General features: G+C 46.5%; 2 protein-coding genes, 1 long non-coding RNA gene and 1 other non-coding gene across 4 annotated transcripts in view; 2 read left to right on the top strand and 2 right to left on the bottom strand.

Annotated features, from left to right (window-relative positions):
* The window catches only part of LOC147228530 (cytokine receptor common subunit beta-like), a 176375-nt gene that overhangs the window by 21681 nt on the left and 133256 nt on the right, over window positions 1–21438 (top strand). The gene's annotated exons all lie outside the window — the stretch shown is intronic.
* LOC147228547 (V-set and immunoglobulin domain-containing protein 4-like) lies at window positions 2206–3673 on the bottom strand. Its single transcript, XM_086156141.1, has 2 exons — window positions 3165–3673; window positions 2206–2616 (listed from the first exon to the last, which is right to left on the bottom strand). Exons 1-2 carry the CDS (start codon window positions 3556–3558, stop codon window positions 2300–2302), a joined length of 711 nt encoding a protein of 236 aa, XP_086012267.1. The 5' UTR covers window positions 3559–3673; the 3' UTR covers window positions 2206–2299.
* Window positions 13251–13885, top strand: LOC147228546 (uncharacterized). The gene is made up of 3 exons (XR_015106991.1): window positions 13251–13398; window positions 13516–13614; window positions 13722–13885. It is a non-coding gene; the product is annotated as an uncharacterized LOC147228546 (long non-coding RNA).
* Window positions 14670–14742, bottom strand: trnav-aac (transfer RNA valine (anticodon AAC)). The gene has a single exon. It is a non-coding gene; the product is annotated as a tRNA-Val (tRNA).

Below are 21438 nucleotides of genomic sequence, written 5' to 3'. Positions count from 1 at the left end.
GGGCCTTTCTGGACTGTGGGGCTCTGGAGGCAGCTGACAGGTACCGGCAGGCCAAGCGGTATGTGGTCTCGGTGGTTGCCGATGCAAAACTCGAGCATGGGAGGAGTTTGGGGAGACCGTGGATTACAACTTCTGGTGGGCGTCGAGGAGATTCTGGTCCACTATCCGGCGGCTTAGGAGGGGGAAACAACGCTCTGTCAACACTGCGTACAGTGGGAGCGGGGCACTGCTGACCTCAACTCAAGACGTTGTAGATCGGTGGTAGGAATGCTTCCAAGAATACTTCCAAGCTGGGGCACTCTGGAGCGGACACACCTATTTCAGGGGCTGAAGTGGTCAAAAGCTCTTCTGCAGCAGGGCCCAGGGGGTGGATGAGGTCCGCCCTGTGTTCCTCAAGGCTCTGGATGGGGTAGGGCTGTCCTGGCTGACACGCCTCTGCTGCATTGCGTGGTTGGGGAAGAGGTACTGCCCCAAGTGGGGGAGTTCAGGTACGTAGGGGTCTTGTTCACGAGTGAGGGATGGATCGGTGCGACGTCTGCAGCAATGCGGACTCTGTACCGGTCTGTCGTGGTGAAGAGGGAGCTGAGCCAAAAGGCGAGGCTCTCAATTTACTGGTCCATCTACATTCCCACCCTCACCTATGGTCACGAGCTGTGGGTGGTGACCTAAAGAACGAGATGAAAGAAGCGGACGAAGGGACTTTCCTCCGCAGGGTGGCCAGACTCTCCCTTAGAGACGGGGTGAGAAGTTGGGTCATCTGGGAGGAGCTCGAAGTAGAGGAGAGGAGTCAGATGCGGGGACTCCTGGACACCTCGCAGGGGAGGTTTTCCAGGCATGTCCATCTTGGGGAAGAGCCAGGACACACTGGAGAGACCATGTCTCCAGGCTGGCCTGGGAACGTCTTGGGGTCCCCAAAAGGAGCTGGACCATATGGCGGGGGAGAGGGAGGTCTTGGCCTCACTGCTCCGGCTGCTGCCCCGCCACCTGATTCTGGCTAAACGAGGGAAGATGGATGGATGTTAATAATAATTTATTGATGGGCTGAAGTAGGAAGTAAGTGACACATTAGCCACTTGTTCAGTGAGTTTGAAATGCTCTTTATTTTAAAATAGTGAGGGCAAGATAAGCGGTAGATGATGGATGGGTTGTAGGAAGGAGCAACAAAGAAAGCAGTTGAATGGGTGGATTCCCGTTCTTCTTCTGGCCTGCCGGAGAGTCGGTGAGCAAGGCAGCGAATCCACGGCTGCTCCCCGGACGCTGCTCGGAGGACCCGCCTACTGCTCGCAGGTTTCATGCAGGGGATTAACAATGTCCTGCAAGAGCTTCATGGAAGTGTCCAAAGTAACAGATCTTACAGTTTTAGACAAAGTCCCTGGTTGTGACAAACCCTCCATGGCCCGACAGACTTTGGCCTTTATCGCACAGCAGCGGCGCACTTACGACATGAGGGGGAAGGTCTGCGTTCTAAAAGCTGTCGGCGTTACCATAGCAACCACCAATGAAAAGCAGGCTCTCGGCAACAGAGGGGGTCCTGGGAGAATCTCCAGGACTCACCCTGGAGATTTGATAACACTGTACTCCACCTAATCCTCATCCCTTTCCTTCTCTTCATCCTCATCGCCCAGGCCGAGGCCTTTGGTTCGAAGGACGATGGAGTCGACGGGTTCTTCATGGCTTTTCTTGAAGGTCACAGTGGAGTATGCAAGGTCACCGTCCGGCCCTCCTGCCGTTGCTCCTGCTCCGGCCGAGGAGTTCTGGTACTGGTGTTCCTGAGGAGACGGAGGGGCTTCAGTCTGCTGGTCAAGGAGGTTTGAGGAAGATCTGGTTCCTCACCTCTGCTTCCCCATCCGGTTCCACTCGAACATCTTTTTACTGGGAGGCAGGAAAGACCAGATCTTGAGTACTCATGTTAAACTGAAGGGAAAGTCTTTGGGTGTCAACCTTGAGGCACTTACCTGAGAAACAGGGTGACCAGGAGCAAAACCAGGACCCGAAAGAAAAGTGCAGCGATTGATCCCACCGCTTTCATTGAATCTGGGAAATGGAGAGACACCGAAAGGACATTTCGGATCACTGATAACTCTTCTGCCTCTTCTTGTTCTTTCTCAGAATGTACATCATCCCCAGCTCATCCACCGGCACCATGTTAGTCATTGTCTGAAACGGACCTCTGAACTGCCCTCAGGGGGACGAATTGCTGACCAACGTAAAGCAGACATGGGAAGTATGTGGGCGGTGATGTTTGAAGACGTGCCTGTTTACCCACATGACCTGAGCGGCAACAAGCCCAGCAACAAGTTTACGAGGGACAGACTTTAATGGATGTAGTTTTGTCAAATAACCTCTCTGACTCACATTTCACATCGATGTGGACGGCCTCAGACGACTTCGACCCCAGCACATTTTCAACGGTGCAGTAATACTTCCCGGAGTCTGAGCTCCGAACTGGACTGAGGAGGAGTTGTCTTTCTGTGCCCACCGTGGTGTTTTCCCTTCCAATCTTGTACCAGAGGTACTTCACTGTCTCCCCCAGAGCGCTAAGGCAGGTCAGAGGCACTGAGCTGCCCTCCAGGATGTCAGCAGCACTGAACGACACCCGGGGGACATCCGGAGCATCTGGGGGTGAAGATGTGGAAACAAAAGACATGTAGTTACAAGTCAGCATGTTTAACTTTCCCCTGCAAGTGGACGGCAGGATGACGGCTTCAGGCTGGACTCTTCAGGTTGTTTGGTTTTCCAATAAGAATGAAGGAACACTCACACAGCGGCGGAGATGGGTGCTGAAGATGTCCTTCCAAAGCACAGGAGACAAACTCTGCGGGACTCAAATGGACCTTCAGGTGATCCTTCTTCTGGGAGGGGATCTCACTTCCGTTCAGCATCCAGATGTAGGAAAAACGACCCACTGAGCTGCAGCTGCTGTGACACAACAGCTCCACTTCCACCATGTTCTTATAGTTGTTTGTCCTCCTGACCTGAACCTGCAGAGCTGGATACCAAAGAGAGAGCGGGGAATAATGTCATCGTAAAGAAGCAGCCGATGCTTTCTAAAGCGATGGGCTTCGGCCGGATGTTTGCCTCCACACGGACGACAGTGTGGTATGTTGAAGATGGTGAAGAGAAGGAGAAGAGTTATGAGGGAGAGGATGTTCCTCTCAGAATACAGTTGAAATCTGAGTTCGACCTTTGCTGTGAACCAAAGTCTGGAAGCGGTGAAAGTTCTTCAGCACCTGTAACGGTCAGCGTTGTCGCAGGTAACTCGTTGTTCCATCGAAAGCCTGTCCCCTCAAGTCTGAAGTGATACTCTGCTGAATCGCTCTCGCTCAGGTTGCTGATTCTCAGTGTGGAGCGTCCGTTCCCTGAACCGTCCACCTCAACACGTCCGATGTAGTTTGCCTTTTTCCTGATGTCTTCAGGCTGTGAGGGAGGCCTCCGATCCTTCCCTTCAGTGCGGAACCAGAACGTGGACGAAACTGTCCCTGGACTGGTGTAGCTGCAGGAGATGTCCACGGCCGAGCCCTTGGGGGCGCAGATGTCTCTGTGGGTGTAGGTCACCATGTTGCACACAGAACCCTTCACACCTGAGAGAGAACATTTCCAAGCAGAGTCACAAAGAGATCAGAATAATAGAAGAGAGATGCTAACAAAGAGGGGACTCACACACTGCAGGGGAGGGATGGCGCTCGTATCCTTGCATGGCACAAGACACACTGTCTGCAGAAGTTTCTTTGGAATAATAATAATAATTTTTTCTTTCTCCTTCAATTTCCCCTCCATTTCTAAACCAGCTATATGCAATCCACGTCGTTCCACAGTCGTCGACACATGACATGTAATAATAGTATTTTATGATCCTGAGGCCTGGAGGGACGAAAGACAGGAAAGATATTTCATTCAAATCTAACTTCACACAAAAGGAATATTTTTTTCTTTTTTTGTTTGAAATTTGTGTGTGATGGAAACGTCCAGTCGGAGAAACGTTGCTGCTGGGGTCTTACTCTTGACTTCCAGAGTGACCCCGGGGGATCCGGTGAAATTATCCAGGTCAGTGATGATTCTGAATGTGTAGGTGGCAGCGTCGCTCTCTCTCAGGTTGGAGATTGTCAGAGTGCACCACTTGTATCCACACTTATTCTTCACCCGGCCTGCGTACTCAGGCTCTGTTGTCAGGTCCACTGGTGGGCCGTCTCTCTGCTCAGTGAACCACAGTGTCCTGTGTAACTTATTCCATCTTTTTGGCAATCTGTCTGAATATGACGGGTAGTTGAAGGTGCATCTTATCTCTGCACTGAATCCTGTCAGTGTGCAGAGTCTCATGGATCTGTACTTCACCTCCCACTCAGTGTAGGAAGGAGACACTGCAACATCAAGGGGGGAAACAGGAAGGAAAAACTTTTAACAATTTAACAATGAATACCTTTGCATTTTTATCGCAGGAAGATCATTTTGATCCAGCGTGAGGCTGCGTGACGCTCGTCTGCCGCCTGACTGAGTCCCTTCGGTTCAAACGTGCCGACACGAGACGGGGAAATTGAGCTTTGGGTCGGACCGAGCCGAGATGGTTCGCTATGTTCAAGCCGAAAAACTCTCAAAGGTCTGTTAGAACTGGACCGAACGGAAGATCTTCAAGACGCGAGAAGTGTCTTCAGGAGCATGGGCGAGGAGCACGCTCGGTCAGAAATGACGGCGGCAGAACCTCAGGCTCCAACTGGGACGGGAACGCCGAGTTATCTGAAGAGAGAGGACTCTCGGCGGTTCTCTGGCGACTTTCTACACTTTGGCGATCCTTGAAATCTCCTCAAAAAACAAACGGCGAATGTAGAAATAACAGGACGGTATCCAGATACAAAGGTGCATCTCTGTCGCGATTTCCGTCAGTCGCCGTGTGATGCTTCACGAAATAGAAAGGAGAAGTTCGGTACCTTGGAGGGACAGGAGCAGGACCACGAGTCCACTCAGCGCTTCGGTCGGACTCATCGCCGCTCCGGCAGATGACCCAGAGACACCAGTCTCATATTAGCCTGGAAGAATCTGAGAGAAAGAAGTGTCTTCAGTGTGTGTTTGAGGGTGGGGTGGTGGCAACGCTGCATTTAATTCAACTTCCTTCCTCTTTCCAATGTAAACTCCTTTGAGGAGAATTGAACAAGATAAAAATGTGCGACATCATCTCACACCGGCTGAGAAACAGTCTCAAGAAAACCCTCTGAAAAAGATGAGCGAGGCCTGTCATTTTCATCATCGGTACAATTCAACTATGAGAGACAGAATGCAGAGACAAATTTATTGTTACACATTAAAAAAGAGGATCACCAGTAAACATGATTCCACCTTTTTTTTTTTTTTTACCAAAAACCAACTGTCATAACAGTTTTTTTTACACCGTTAAGGTTTATTATTGCTATTATATAAATTTGAAGTCATTATCTCTGAATTAATTATATAGAAAGGGAATAAAAAAAACAGTCAACAATCTGGAACATTTTTGTCAACAGTTTATTCTTATATATTTTTTAGGAAGTGAATTATAAAAAAAGCACTTCTCTCATAACACAAGAAAACAACAAAATGTTGCTTGACTTTGTGAACTATTTTCAACATCAACTCTATTTAGCACATGTAGGACAGAATGTGTGAAGGTGAGAATGTTTTTTGCAGATGTATTTCTCACATGTGCAGCACACAGCTTTTGTCTTGCAGTCTTTCTTCCAGGGGCAGAAGTGGCACCTTTTTCTTTTGACCGACCCGGCCGTAGCCTCGGGTGGATCGGGGCAGGTTTCGGCCGCCTGAACAGCTTCCACAATGGCCGCGGAGGCTTCTGTGCGGGGCAGGCGCTCCCTTCTCTCAATGCACGGGGTGACAAGAGCCTTCGCCTGAATCTCGCGCAAATTTTAACAGTTGGTAGACTACATCTTGTGTAGAAGAGGTGACCTGAAAGGGATCAGTGACTCCAACATAGTTGTTGGTGAGAGCGTAAGCAGGCAGCATAGGATGGTGGTTTGTAGGATGACTCTGGTGACAAGGAAGATGAAGAGGACAAAGTGGTGGAAGCTGAAAAGGGAGGAGTGTTGCATGGTTTTCAGGGAGGAGTAGAGAAAGGCTCCAGGTGGTCAGGGTGAGCTTCTAGATGATTGGACAACAACAGCTAGTGTCATCAGCTCCGCCCTACCCTTCACCGAGTGTCCAGGATGTGCAGCCTCAAGTCCGACAACACGACCACAAGGTCGATCGAAGAACCGTGGCCTCAGGTGTCTTGGTTCCAAGTGCAAATATGGACACCTTCATTCCTGACCATGGTGTTAGTTGTGGACAATCGGTGACCAGCACAGAAGTCAGGATGAGCTTGGAGCTGTAATTCCACTGCACATACTGTCCACAGCATAGTGGACAGTATCTCTGCCTGTTACGTGGAGGAGCGGAGTTTGCTTCCCCGACGGAGAGGAAACGTGATAACCACTACACTACGGAAACCTGCAGGTGCATTGTCCACATGTGATTTCTTAATTCAGAAGGGAATGGAGAATCAGGGTCAGCTGGACTTGTCTAGTGCACATATGGACACCTTCATGCCTGACCATGGTGTTGGTTATGGACAATCTGTGATGAGCAAAGAAGTCCAATAGCACAACACCTGTCGTGGGGGGGTATTCCTCCGAATCACGCCCTTCCCAGTCGCAAAGTCGTAGCCTACGGGAGCATTGGTCACAGGAGGCAGAACTGACTCTTCAGGGATGCTTCGAGACGACGGACTTGGATGTGCTCTGCGAGGACCAGGGAGACGACGTCAGAAGACTCTCCGACTGTATAACTGACTATGTCAACTTCTGCACGGACAACATCATCCCCACCAAGACTGTGTGTTGTTTCTCAAACAACAAACCCTGGGTGACTAAGGACATTAAAGACACGCTGAACAGGAAGAAGGCGGCATTCAGAAGTGGAGACAAAGAGGAACTGAAGAAGGTGCAGACTGAGCTGAGGGAGAAGATCGCAGAGGGAAAGGACAGTTTCAGGAGGAAGCTGGAGAGCAAACTCCAGCAGAACAACATGAGGGAGGTGTGGAGTGGGTTGAAAACCATCACTGGCCATGGAAAACAAGCAAGCCAGATGATGGAAGGAGACTTGTAGGAGGCAAACGAACTAAACCTGTTTTTTAACAGATTTGATGAAGGTGCCTCCGCCCACCCTCCCCCCAGCTCCTCTCAGGACTTTCCTTCCCCTGCGCCCTCACCCCTCACTTTAAGGAGCTTTCCCCCTCCCCCACGCACCTCTTCTGCTTCCCTGGACGATGTCTCGTTTACACCTCAGCCCTCCTGCCCCCCACTGGGACTCTCTCCACCCCCTCCCGTCGAACGTGATAACCACTACACTACGGAAACCTGCAGGTTTGGTCTCTACATCTGAGATGTTAATTCAGAAGGGAATGGAGAATCAGGGTCAGCTGGACTTGTCAGACAGCAGAGTGGAAAGTATCTCTGCCTGTTACGTGAAAGAGCAGAGTTCACAAGGGCTGTGGTGAGCCCTTTTTGTCCAGAAAAGACAGGAACTTAGGGTAACTTATAAGAGCAGAGGTAGGAGAATGTGGGTAGACTACATCTTGTATAGACGAGGTGACCTGAAAGAGATCAGTGACTGCAAAGTAGTTGTTGGTGGGACTGTAAGCAGGCAGCATAGGATGGTGGTTTGTAGGATGACTCTGGTGACAAGGAAGATGAAGAGGACAAAGACAGAGCAGAGGACAAAGTGGTGGAAGCTGAAAAGGGAGCAGTTGAGAAAGGGTCTGGGTGGTCAGGGAGAGCTTCTAGATGATTGGACAACAACAGCTAGTGTTATCAGCTCCGCCCTACCCTTCACCGAGTGTCCAGGATATAAGAATAAGAATAAGAATAAGAACAACTTTATTAATCCCGAAGGAAATTGCAGTGCCAGAGTTACAGAAAATATAACAGTAATAAATAATAAAAGAAAGGCAGAATTAGAAATAAAAATAAACTATAAACTATAAAGTGTATCAGTGAAACTATAAAGTGTCTTAGTAAGCAGTGATAAAACTATAAGTGTCTTAGTAACAAGTGAGGTAAGGAGTGCACAATAGTATGATAGAAGGAAACATTGTAGTGTAGCTGTTATGAGATGAAATATTGCACAGTTTCTGAATATTGCACAGAAATGAGATATTGCACATTTTTGTTTGTTTTTAGGTTAAAGATAGGTTTTTATGGTTGCCGGCGGCTGAATGGAGAGGAATTAAAAAGTCTGATCGCCTCAGGTAGGAAAGACGTCAACAGCAGAGTGGACAGTATCTCTGCCTGTTACGTGGAGGAGCGGAGTTTGCTTCCCCGATGGAGAGGAAACTCTCGTCACCTCCAGCTCATATGTTTCTCCACGTAAACAACTCGAAATACATCCTGATGACCTAATGGAGCCATTTGGTTTGACTTTGACATGAGCATCGGAAGCAGAGAGAGAAGAGGAAAGGAAAGAGTTTGGGACTGAGAGGAGGAACTTTGATATCTGGACTATGACAGGAAAAGGAAGAGAGTTGGTGGACATGGTTTGTGGAATGATGTGGACTGAATCCACCTCCAGCTCAGTGTCACAAAGACAAAGGAGCTGGTGGTGGATTTCAGGAAACAGAGGACCCATCCGACCCCGGTCACCATCAGGGGTACAGAGGTGGACATTGTGGACAGTTATAAGTACCTGGGTGTCCACTTGGACAGTAAACTGGACTGAACTGTTAACACCAACGCCATCTTCAAGAAGGGTCAGAGCCGCCTGTTCTTCCTCAGGAGGCTCAGATCTTTCAACGTCTGCAGGTCCATGCTGCAGATGTTCTACCACTCGGTGGTGTCCGGCGTCATCTTCTACGCTGTTGTGTTCTGGGCAGCAGGATCAAGACAGCTGATGCTAACAGACTCAACAAGCTCATCAGGAGAGCTGGATCTGTCCTGGGAGTGGAGCTGGAGTCTGTGGTGCAGGTGTCAGAGAGGAGGATGCTGAGGAAGCTCCTCAGCATCATGGACAACATCCATCACCCCCTGCATGGACACTGACGTCCTGTCAGAGCTCTTTCAGCCGCAGACTGATACCACCGAGGAGCTCCACTGAACGCCACAGGAGGTCTTTCCTCCCTGAGGCGATCAGACTTTTTAATTCCTCTCCATTCAGCCGCCGGCAACCATAAAAACCTATCTTTAACCTAAAAAAAAACAAAAACTGTGCAATATTTCATTTCATAACAGCTACACTACAATTTTTCCTTGATCATACTATTGTGCACTCCTTACCTCACTTGTTACTAAGACACTTCATAGTTTCACTGAGACACTTTATAGTTTATTTTATTTCTAATTCTGCCTTTTCTTTTTATTATTTATTACTGTTATATTTTCTGTAACTCTGGCACAACAATTTTCTTCGGGATTAATAAAGTTGTCCTTATCTTGACCAGCACAGAAGTCAGGATGAGCTCTGAGCTGTAATTCCACTGGTGTCCAGCAGAGGTGAGAAAACACCCCAGAGCTGGAGATGAAGCCAGAAGATTGGCTGAAACACCTGGTTCTCCTTCCTGCTGCAAACTCGACTCACCTGCTCCTGGAATGTGGAGACGAGCAGCTGCTTGCTGATTGGCCGGATGTGGTCACATGATCGCACACCTGTGCCCAGCGGACTGGGAAGCCTGGGAGGAAAAGTCTTAATATCCACAGGTGAGTGCTCCTCTTCTTCTGACTTGTGGAGGAAACGGGGTCAGATGATCCAAAAAGGGACCAAAATAAATGCCAACTTCTCCGGGCTACAGCTTAAAATGTTTCCGCCCGGTTTCGAACCGAGGACCTTTCGCGTGTGAGGCGAACGTGATAACCACTACACTACGGAAACCTGCTGGATTGCAGTGATAATTTCTCAATTTACTACTAAAAGGAGAATCCTGGTCAGCTGGATCTTCTCAGATCATCTTCATCCCACGTTCGTATCGTGGACAGTATCTCCACCTGTCTGCGAAACACTCCTCGACGAGGAGGAAACACTCTTCGTGCAAGGAAACCCGTTTCTACACTACGTGTCACAATCAATGCTTTGAATCTCTTGAATCTTTTCTCCTAACATGCCAAAGGTTACAGGCTGGCCTTTAAATTCCTAATTCTGCAATGTTTGTCATGGAGATGAAGAGGGAAGCATTTCCCAGATATATTGATAAGTTGCATCCAAGGATTTGGTCTTTTTAGCTTTGCAAGATTCATTTCAGGAGGCAGATTGGCTCAGGTGTGTCGAATCCACGACTGAATGAAGATGGATATTCTAAGGTTTAATTAAATTCATGAAACCGCTAATATTCATAGAGACTGAAGAAGTGGATGCACGTTTTATTTACAGGTTGCAGGCAGTTGGAAGGGACAAGGGTCAGTGAGGAACAAACCGTTAAAAGTTATCTTTTGAGATTTTTACAGTCTGTCAGTGTGTCTCTATGTTCGTTTACTGGACAGTATCTTCACCTGTCATGCGGAAAACCAGCGTTCGATTCCCCGACGGGGAGGAAAGACTTTTTTTTGATTTATTACCTTTTGTGTATTTCATTTTAACTCTTGTAACAGAAGGTTTCATGCTAACGCACTAAGCTAAGGGACACAACAGGGTTGCTAGAAAGCTGCAAGCTAAAGAGTGAAGCTCGACTGTGGTAGAAATAAAGCCATATATCTGGAGCACCTCGGAGCCAATCAGCTGTCGTTGCCACGTCTCGCCACTAGATGGTGCCAGATGATTGGCTAGATTCACCTGCGCCTGGAATCAGGAGATGAGCAGCTGCTCGCTGATTGGCTGGATCTGGTCACCTGATCGCACATATATGTGTCCATCTCCTGAGTCCAGTGGACAGTAAACATCTAGTAAACATCTTAATATCCACAGGTGAGTGATTTCCTGCACTGTTTATTTACATTTTAGTTAGTTTAGTTTAGTTAGTGTCTGTGAGATCTCTATTTGTATGAGCACTGTTCAAAACTGTGCGGTCCAGTTTTACACACAAGGTTTTTAATTCGTCCTTCTGCATTGCTTGTCATGAAAGTATTGTCCGTTTTTGTGGCTCCTGCCACGGGACCGGACTTTGTTGTCCCGGTGTGTTCAGATTATCATTCAGGGAAAAACGTCACAACGGCCAGGAACTAATCAAGCAAGAATGGTTTATTCAAAGTCAGGAAAATACACTTAGGAGATATCCCGGGCCAGAATGAATGTCACCCCGCGAGGATCGTTGTCTGCCGTTGTCTGCCGTCAGGAGCACCTCGGAGCCAATCAGGTGTCATCTCAAAGTCTCGCCACTAGATGGCGCCAGGCGATTGGCTGGACTCACCCACATCTGGAACGAGGAGACGAGCAGCTGCTCGCTGATTGGCTGGGCCGGGTCACACGATCGCACACCTGTGTCCATCTTGTCATTAGTCCAGTGAACAGTATCGACACTTTCGCAGAAAACCGGGGTTCGATTCATAAACGGGGAGGAAACATCTTAATATACACAGGTGAGGGATTTACTGCCATTTTTATTTACATTTAAGTTTGTTTAATTGTGTGTGTGACCCCTGTTTCCTCTTTCCTGTGTGAACTCTACTTGTACGAACACACATCCAGTTGAATGAAGCTGCTTCTTCCTTTTCTTGCTGTTTTTCTCTGAGGAGTTCATAGGTCGATGATGAACGTTGACTCGAGATAAGACGAATTCTCCTCTCAGTTTGTGGGGACACTTTACTATCACTTGTGTGATGGACTATTAACCAGTTAGTTATTTAGTTAGTTGTCAGTAAGGAACGGGAGAGGCGGGAGGAGGTTCTAAACACTGTGACAGGAAATGTACCCCCCAAAAAAAACAAAAACAAAAGGAAAATAAAATAACACAGGTTGATATTTTGTCCGTTTTTGTGGCTCCTGCCACGGGACCGGACTTTGTTGTCCCGGTGTGTTCAGATTATCATTCAGGGAAAAACTTCACAACGGCCAGGAACTAATCAGGCAAGAATGGTTTATCAAAAGTCAGGAAAATACACTTAGGAGATATCCAGGGCCAGAATGAATGTCACCCTGCGAGGATCGTTCGGCTCCTCCAGACACCCGCTGAGACGCGTCCAGTCGAATGTGTAGATGAAGAAGTTCTGGCTCCGATCCAAAGGATCAGGCTCATTTTATACCTTTTGGCCAAAAGGGTCGGAAGAAGTCCTGATAATGACTTCCTCCGACCCCTGGCTCTAGTCGATTATCCCCGGGGTGTCATTGGAACAGCAGGGTAGCGCATTCCTTCACCTTACATGATGGGGTCTCGCAGTTACATTTTACAGTCTTTGAAATTGATAGTGAAATAATGATGTGAGGTTGGAGATTCTATCATTTGACGTAGGGGATTTTGCAAGTCCCTCGCTTGACGTGAGCGTCCTCACGTCACACAAGGACTACAATCAAAATAAGTAAATACAATGAATGTGTGTAAACACAATTATTATAACAGAATATTCTAACAGAAGGGACAAGGGTCAGTGAGGAACAAACCGTTAAAAGTTATCTTTTGAGATTTTTACAGTCTGTCAATGTGTCTCTATGTTAGTTTACTGGACAGTATCTTCACCTGTCATGCGGAAAACCAGCGTTCGATTCCCCGATGGGGAGGAAACACTCTTTTTTTTTTGATTTATTACCTTTTGTGTATTTCATTTTAACTCTTGTAACAGAAGGTTTCATGCTAACGCACTAAGCTAAGGGACACAACAGGGTTGCTAGAAAGCTGCAAGCTAAAGAGTGAAGCTCGACTGTGGTAGAAATAAAACCATATATCTGGAGCACCTCGGAGCCAATCAGCTGTCGTTGCCACGTCTCGCCACTAGATGGCGCCAGATGATTGGCTAGACTCACCTGCGCCTGGAATGAGGAGATGAGCAGCTGCTCGCTGATTGGCTGGATCTGGTCACCTGATCGCACATCTATATGTCCATCTCCTGAGTCCAGTGGACAGTAAACATCTAGTAAACATCTTAATATCCACAGGTGAGTGATTTCCTGCACTGTTTATTTACATTTTAGTCAGTTTAGTTTAGTTAGTGTCTGTGAGATCTCTATTTGTATGAACACTGTTCAAAACTGTGCGGTCCAGTTTTACACACTAGGTTTTTAATTCCTCCTTCTCCATTGCTTGTCATGAAAGTATTTTGTGAATAAATGTGATGTTTTGGTATTTAAACACTGACTTTGAGTCTTTGAACTTCTGCTGATAATGATGATTTGGAAAGACTTGCACGAGAGCAAGCAGAGCTGGCAAGTAAACACAAATGGACAGACATGAAAAAACCTCAGCCTGCAGACCAGCTGATTGTCAAAACCTGGAACGCGCTTCCCGTCACGTACAAAACACCGCAGCGTGTGAGTCTTGCCACTATGCTTGCACGGTATTGACCGTGTTTGGATCTACATATGCATGCGAGCGGTCGTTCTCACACCTAAAACACATCAAAACCAACTTGCGGTCACGCTTAACAGACGGAAGCCTAAACGCCTGCATGAAGCTGAACCTCACCACCATCAACCAGACTGCAAAGACATTAGCAAAACCCTGCACCACCAGAAGTCGCTTTAATAGTAAGAACTACTTTTCTTATTAATAAATACCTTTTCATTTATTTTGAACAACATGTTTTAACAGAGTCTTATTATTAAACATACATTGTTGGTCTTCTTCCATTTAGATCAGAAGTTGCTGACCTGAAGTTTTCGGACGTGTGGGTAAATAAGCAGAGCTGGCAAGTAAACACAAATGGACAGAAAAAAACTTCAGCCTGCAGACCAGCTGCTTGTTATAATATTGACAATGGACGGTCGTTCTCGCACCTAGAAAACATGAAGACGAACCTGCGGTCACGTTTAGTAGCGTTATAATAGGCACTTTTCTTGTTATTAAGTTACTTTGTTATAGCAAAGTATGTTGTTCAAAATAAATTCAGTCTTATTGTACTCTAAAATTGTTGGTCTTTCTCTTCCATTTAGTTGTTTTCGGTATTAAAATATACATATGGCTCTCTTAGGATCAGATTTTAAAATATGTGTTTTTTTTGGCTCTCAGTCAAAAAGGTTCCCGACCCTGTCCGAGATGATTGGACAACAACAGCTAGTGTCATCAGCTCCGCCCTACCCTTCACCGAGTGTCCAGGATGTGCAGCCTCAAGTCCGACAACACGACCACAAGGTCGATCGAAGAACCGTGGCCTCAGGTGTCTTGGTTCCAAGTGCACATATGGACACCTTTCTGCCTGACCATGGTGTTAGTTGTGGAAGATCCTTGATGAGCACAGAAGTCAGGATGAGCTTGGAGCTGTAATTCCACTGGTGTCCAGCAGAGGTGAGAAAACACCCCAGAGCTGGAGATGAATCAAAGGATTGGCTGAAAGGCCTGGTTCTCCTTCCTGCTGCAAACTCGACTCACCTGCTCCTGGAATGTGGAGATGAGCAGCTGCTCGATTGGCTGAATGTGGTCACATGATCGCACACCTGTGCCCAGTGGACTGGGAAGCCTGAGAGGAAAAGTCTTAATATCTTCAGGTGAGTGCTCCTCTTCTTCTGACTTGTGGAGGAAACTCAGTCAGATGATCCAAAGTGGTACCAAAAAAATGCCAACTTCTCCTGGTTACAGTTTAAAATGTTTCCGCCCGGTTTCGAACCGGGGACCTTTCGCGTGTTAGGCGAACGTGATAACCACTACACTACAGAAACCTGCAGAGGTCTTGTCCACGTGTGATTTTTTTATTCAGAAGCAAATGGAGAATCAGGGTCAGCTGGACTTGTCAGACAGCATAGTGGACAGTATCTCTGCTTGTTACGTGAAAGAGCAGAGTCACAAGGGCTGCAGTGAGCCCTTTTTGTCCAGAAAAGACAGGAACTTAGGGTAACTTATAAGAGCAGAGGTAGGAGAATGTTGTGTCCGTTTTTGCGGCCTCCACCACGGGACCGGACTTTGTTGTCCCGCTGTGTTCAGATGTGATCCAAGAAAAACATCAGCGCTGTCAGGAACTGTTTTAGCGATGAGTGGTTTGTTAGAGTTTTCTCTCTATATTCATAGCTATGTTATTTCGACTACTCACATGAAGACAGCCAGACGTGTGAGCACAAATGGCCTTTGTCCTCAAACAGAACCTGCACCCATGATTGTATATTCAAGTAAGCATGAAGGTGTTGCAGCTCAGTGGTAGAGCGCAAGCATGAGGTCCCGGGTTCAATCCTCAGCACCTCCACTGTATGTCGCGTCGGATGAAAGCGTCTGCCAAATGACTGCAAAGCAAATGGCAACCTACCCCCTGATAAGGAACTTACCCCCCTGAATGGAAACAGGAATCACCCTCTCCCTGTATATGATCTTGTCAACACCACCAACACACATTCACACGATAAAAGGCCGAGCAAGGAGGAACTGGGTGGGATTCTCTGGATCTTGCCTCCAAAGAGCGCTGAGTCTCCCCCTCTGCAGAGCTCAAAAGAATAGTCACTTGTCTGTGTTATTTCTTGTGATAACCTCGGTCTCCTCTTTACAGGCTTCAACTTAGACCGGCACGAATTAGGATCTCTCTCTAACAAAACTTGGCGCCGTGACCCGGATCCCAACACATCCAACAAGTGGCCGGTGGAGGAGGACACGCCGAAGCCCGTCGACGGCCAGATCTAGTGATCTGAGACAAAGACCCGGAGAGTGAATTCTCTACCTGGCCGGTGGTTAGAACTTCCTCCTCACACCTGCCATCGCTGGATTGACGGGATCTGAACGGACCGAGGAGGCCGAGGAGGAAACCCCAAATTATCAGACTGAGTATGGTTTATACTTCTTTCCGCTAAAGAAAGTAGATATGGTTTATGCTTTTGTCCATTAAAAGAAAGTAGATACGGTTTATACTTTTGTCCGCTTAAAGAAAGTATAGCAGAGTGCACTGGGGTGTGTGTGTGAGTGTGTGTGTGTTGTTACTTCAAAGAGATTTTTATACTGATTAGAGTCAGTCTCTGAAGTAAGTTTGATTTTTATTTTTGTTTTTTTGTTTTTTTTTTGGTCGTGGTTAAAATTGAGAAAGTTGGTTTGCAGTGACGGCTGTGTCCGCAGAACACCAGGTTCTGTAGAAGCTTGACAGTCGATGATCTCTGTGAACATTGTGACTGATCGTTAACCACAACAACCTGTAGTGTAAAATGGGAAACTCTTCCAGTAGTAAAAATGAACAAGACCTGGAAGGGGATGTGAAATACATGCACAGATTGGATCCAGATAATGTACAATATGTAAGAAAATGGAAAAAAAAATACAAATTGGGATGAAAAATTAAGATTGGCATCATTAAAAATAATACGAGACAAACTTATGGATGAACATGAAAAATGCAAAAACGAGAAAAACAGCAACAAAAAACTTGACGAAGTAAGAAAAGTTGAAAACTGGATAGAACAAGCCACTATACGAACACAAAGTATACAAAACAAGAAAAAAGAACAAATTAAAGATCATAGCAAAGAAACTATGTTTGTACAGAAGGAGGATAATGAAACAGTCGTCAAAGCTGTGCTGCAGCAACTCCCACCACAGGAGATGCCACAAGGTGCAGTGGGAGGGGTTCCAGAGCCATTATACCCTGATCTTAAGAAGCTGCCAGCATATGAGGACATACACAAAAATGAGCAAGAACAATTAAATGAAAAACCAACACATCCACACAACACACGGAGAAAGAACCTTAACAAAAGCTATAATGTAGATGAGGCTGGAATGTATCCTATGATACAAGTTCCAAATCCGCACGATGCGGATCACCCTCACATGTATGTGCACAGACCATGGTCACATACTGAGGCAAAAGAAGCTGCAGCAGCTCTGCCTAAACCAGAGGGTGGCTGGGGGACCATTCCAAGATGCAGTTTTCCAGTTCGCTGAATCATATAGATTGAATGGATTGGAGTTAGAACAAATATTCAAACTTGTTTTTCAATTAAAATGGGCAAGATGTAGAGGTGATTACACAGGAAGAAATCTCCAACAAGACATCTTTCAACATCCAACAGATGGTCCTATGGCTGGAGATTATCTGGCTGCTGTACAAGCAGTATTAAACAGAGCAAGACCACTGCATGTGACCACTGCATGCCATGCACAGTTAGCAGCATGCAAACAAGAAACAGGAGAAACCGTTCCACGGTTTCATTTCCGGTATGAAGGAAAATTTAGAAACCATAGCGGATTAGAATTCAATGAGCTGAATGACTCTCCCTACCAACAACACCTGAAGCTTGGTCTGCTAAGAGGATATGATCCAAAAATAAGTACATGGGTAAAGAAACGTCTGATCGATTGGGAAACAGCAACAGTAGAAAGTGTTATGGCATATGCAAGACATGCGGAGAAATTACAAACAACAAAAGAAACATCAGTTTATGTAATGGAAGATGATGATGACGAAGATTTGGTCATGTTTCAAGGAAATCGTAGAGAACAAAGACCCCAGACAGGAAGTAGAGGAAGATTTAAATATCCAAGTGGAAGTGAGAAAAAACTAAATAGACAGAAAGAGGACACATGCTGGCATTGTGGTAAAACAGGCCACTGGTCACCTTCGCTGACAAAATAGCAAAGAAAGCAGCAAAACAAACACCTTCCACACCATCATTAATTGACAGTGACGTACTAAAGGATGCTCAGGAGAATGCATCAGCTGCTGAAAGACCATCCTGGCTCAAGAGAGGAGCAACAGACCTCAGTGGAATTTTGGTGATAAATGAAAAACCCATCCTACCGAAATCATTATCTAAAACAGCAGCTCTTATTTTGACTCATGGGCCTTGCCATGTGTCAACAGGAGGGATGGGGGTACTTATATCACAACACTTCTATACAATTAACCTAAATTACTATTTAGGACATTTTTGTGCACAATGTATAACATGCATTAAACATAATGCTCAAGCAAACTTAAGGCCAAAGAAAGGAGGGTTTCCAGATCCACAATATCCTTTTGAAATAATACATGGTCGACCATTCAAGTTACTGATTACACATCCAGACCTAGAGACGGCCCTCACAGAAGACTCCATAGTGGAATACATGGTAGAAAAAATGGAAAAACACAAAGATAACGAGATGTAACAGACACAAATGATCTGCCCGAATCTCAAACTGCTCCACAGGTGAAGGTCCGAGTTGGTGATTGGATCTTTGTGAAAGTCATAAAGAGAAGCTGTTGGAGTTCAGCACGCCGGGAAGGATCGTTCCAAGTTCTTCTAACCACACCGACCGCAGTGAAAATTGCGGAAGGATCCACTTGGACTCATCAATCCCACTGTAAGGTACTCCCTGTGGATCCCACCGACACTGGCTGGTGGGGAAGGCTGACTACAAAGGGGAGCAAGAAGGACAGTCTTACTCGTCTCAAGGCATCGGCTGCGTCAGTGAAGAAACCGCCGGATCCCGAGCCGTCTAGCTTGGAGGGATCCAGGATGAGCCGACAAAACAAGAGAACCCGACCCAGCAGGAGAAGGCAGAGACAAACGATGACAAGTCTGAGGAGAAAGAAGGACCATCTCAAAATGGTGAAGAACCAGCCGGAGGGTAAAGAGGACAGTGATACTTTAACACCATTTCCACAGTTTGACCCTCTTGGAGGGATTGTAAACGGAACTTGGTCACAAATCATTTTAAAATGCCTTACACCTGTAATTGTGATTCTTATCCTGTTTTGTTTGTTCACTATGTGCATTATTCCGTGTTCGAGAAGCACGATTGCTAAAATGGCTTCCGCAGCCTTTGTCCAGATGGCGATGATAGCAGTGCAGACCCGACCAAGGACTCACTACACTGGACAAACATATGAGCAACTGCCTGTGAGTGAGTTAGAAAAACATACCTGTAATAATTCGACTGTGAAAGACGACGATGATGTTGTATGAAGTGTTATCTCTAAACTTTGTACTAACATGGTGTGATGATGCCGAAGTGTTTAACATTGTTCGTAGTCTCATAAACAGGAGGGAAATGTTAGTTTTCTCTCTATATTCATAGCGATGTTATTTCCACTACTCACATGAAGACAGCCAGACGTGTGAGCACAAATGGCCTTTGTCCTCAAACAGGAACCTGCACCCATGATTGTATATTCAAGTAAGCATGAAGGTGTTGCAGCTCAGTGGTAGAGCGCAAGCATGAGGTCCCGGGTTCAATCCTCAGCACCTCCACTGTATGTCGCGTCGGATGAAAGCGTCTGCCAAATGACTGCAAAGCAAATGGCAACCTACCCCCTGATAAGGAACTTACCCCCCTGAATGGAAACAGGAATCACCCTCTCCCTGTATATGATCTTGTCAACACCACCAACACACATTCACACGATAAAAGGCCGAGCAAGGAGGAACTCGGTGGGATTCTCTGGATCTTGCGTCCAAAGAGCGCTGAGTCTCCCCCTCTGCAGAGCTCAAAAGAATAGTCACTTGTCTGTGTTATTTCTTGCGATAACCTCGGTCTCCTCTTTACAGGCTTCAACTTAGACCGGCACGAATTAGGATCTCTCTCTAACATGGTTTATTAGAGGTCAAGAAATACTCTTACGTGAATTCCCGGGCCGAAATGAACGTCACCCCGAGGGGATCGTTCACCCTCTCTAGACGTCCGCTGAGGTGCGTCCAGTCGGATGTGCAGATGAGGAGATTTCAGCCCCGACCTCAGGGAGTGGCCGTGATTTATACCACTATCTGGATGGTCGAGGTTTCTTCCTCATATGGAGTTGTTTTTCACAGCCTTTAGAAGAGGTCAACTAGGTACCAGGCCGTGTCATGAACTGGGCCTCCAGGCCTTCTGGGATTCGTCATTGCTAGTGCATTGGGGGTGTTAGTGGAAAAATACAGTTTAAAAAAATAAAATAAAATAAAATAAAGTTGGGTGCACTTTTGCCATCACGTGATGGGTTCCCGTGCGTGAATCTCGCGCGAATTTTAACAGTTGGTAGACTACATCTTGTATAGACGAGGTGACCTGAAAGGGATCAGTGACTCCAACATAGTTGTTGGTGAGAGCGTAAGCAGGCAGCATAGGATGGTGGTTTGTAGGATGACTCTGGTGACAAGGAAGATGAAGAGGACAAAGTGGTGGAAGCTGAAAAGGGAGGAGTGTTGCATGGTTTTCAGGGAGGAGTTGAGAAAGGCTCCAGGTGGTCAGGGTGAGCTTCTAGATGATTGGACAACAACAGCTAGTGTCATCAGCTCCGCCCTACCCTTCACCGAGTGTCCAGGATGTGCAGCCTCAAGTCCGACAACACGACCACAAGGTCGATCGAAGAACCGTGGCCTCAGGTGTCTTGGTTCCAAGTGCAAATATGGACGCCTTCATTCCTGACCATGGTGTTAGTTGTGGACAATCGGTGACCAGCACAGAAGTCAGGATGAGCTTGGAGCTGTAATTCCACTGCACATACTGTCCACAGCATAGTGGACAGTATCTCTGCCTGTTACGTGGAGGAGCGGAGTTTGCTTCCCCGACGGAGAGGAAACTCATCATCTCCAGCTCATATGTTTCTCCACGTAAACAACTCGAAATACATCCTGATGAACTAATGGAGCCATTTGGTTTGACTTTGACATGAGCATCAGAAGCAGAGAGAGAAGAGGAAAGGCAAGATTCTGGGACTGAGAGGAGGGACTTTGAATATCTGGACTATGACAGGAAAAGGTAGAGAGTTGGTGGACATGATGCAGAGAAGGAAGGTGGATATACTGTGTGTCCAGGAGACCAGGTGGAAAGGTAGTAAGGCTAGAAGCTTGGGAGCAGCTTTAAGTTGTACTATTATGGTACTGACAAGAAGAGAAATGGAGTAGGAGTTATCTTGAAGGAGGAGTTTGTTAGGAACGTCCTCGAGGTGAAAAGAAGGTCAGATAGACTTATGAGTCTGAAACTGGAAATTGAAGGTGTGCTGCTCAGTATTGGAAGTGGCTATGAACCACAGGTGGGATGTGAATCTGAAGAGAAGGAGAAGTTCATGAAAGAGTTGGATGAAGTGATGCAGAATATTCCCAGAAATGAGGGAGCGGTCATTGGTGCAGACTTCAATGGACATGTTGGTGAAGGCAATAGAGGGGATGAAGAAGTGATGGGCAGATTTGGTATCCAGGATAGGAATGCAGAGGGACAGATGGTGGTAGATTTTACAAAATGGGTGGAAATGGCGGTGGTGAACACTTTTATCCAGAAAAAAGTGTTTTTTCTGATCAACCTCTTTTTAATTCACCAGACAGAACAGTCTGTCTTCTAATACGTCCGCAGGCTGTTCCCGAAATCCAGGGTGTTTAAGCATATTGGTTTTATTGCAATAGTGATAACGTTGGAATTTGTTTGTTGTTTTTTTTTTTTCAGAGCACATCGGAGACACCTCACACTTTATGGGAAGAATTCTATGT

This window comes from Fistularia commersonii, chromosome 12 (genome assembly GCF_037954325.1).
Source record: "Fistularia commersonii isolate RoL2024-O1a breed Wild chromosome 12, RoL_Fcom_v1.0, whole genome shotgun sequence".
Classification (NCBI taxonomy): Eukaryota; Metazoa; Chordata; class Actinopteri; order Syngnathiformes; family Fistulariidae; genus Fistularia; species Fistularia commersonii.
The sequence above is the reverse complement of the archived record's forward strand: the minus strand, read 5'-3'. Positions and strand labels throughout refer to the sequence as shown.

Excerpts from the sequence above, each read along its gene's own strand:
- LOC147228547 (XM_086156141.1), bottom strand. The coding sequence starts at position 3,558 with ATGGTGACCTACACCCACAGAGACATCTGCGCCCCCAAGGGCTCGGCC. Across the intron at positions 2,617-3,164 it reads GTCGAACTCAGATTTCAACT|ATGCTCCGGATGTCCCCCGG; the intron begins GTATTCTGAGAG and ends CTTCACCCCCAG.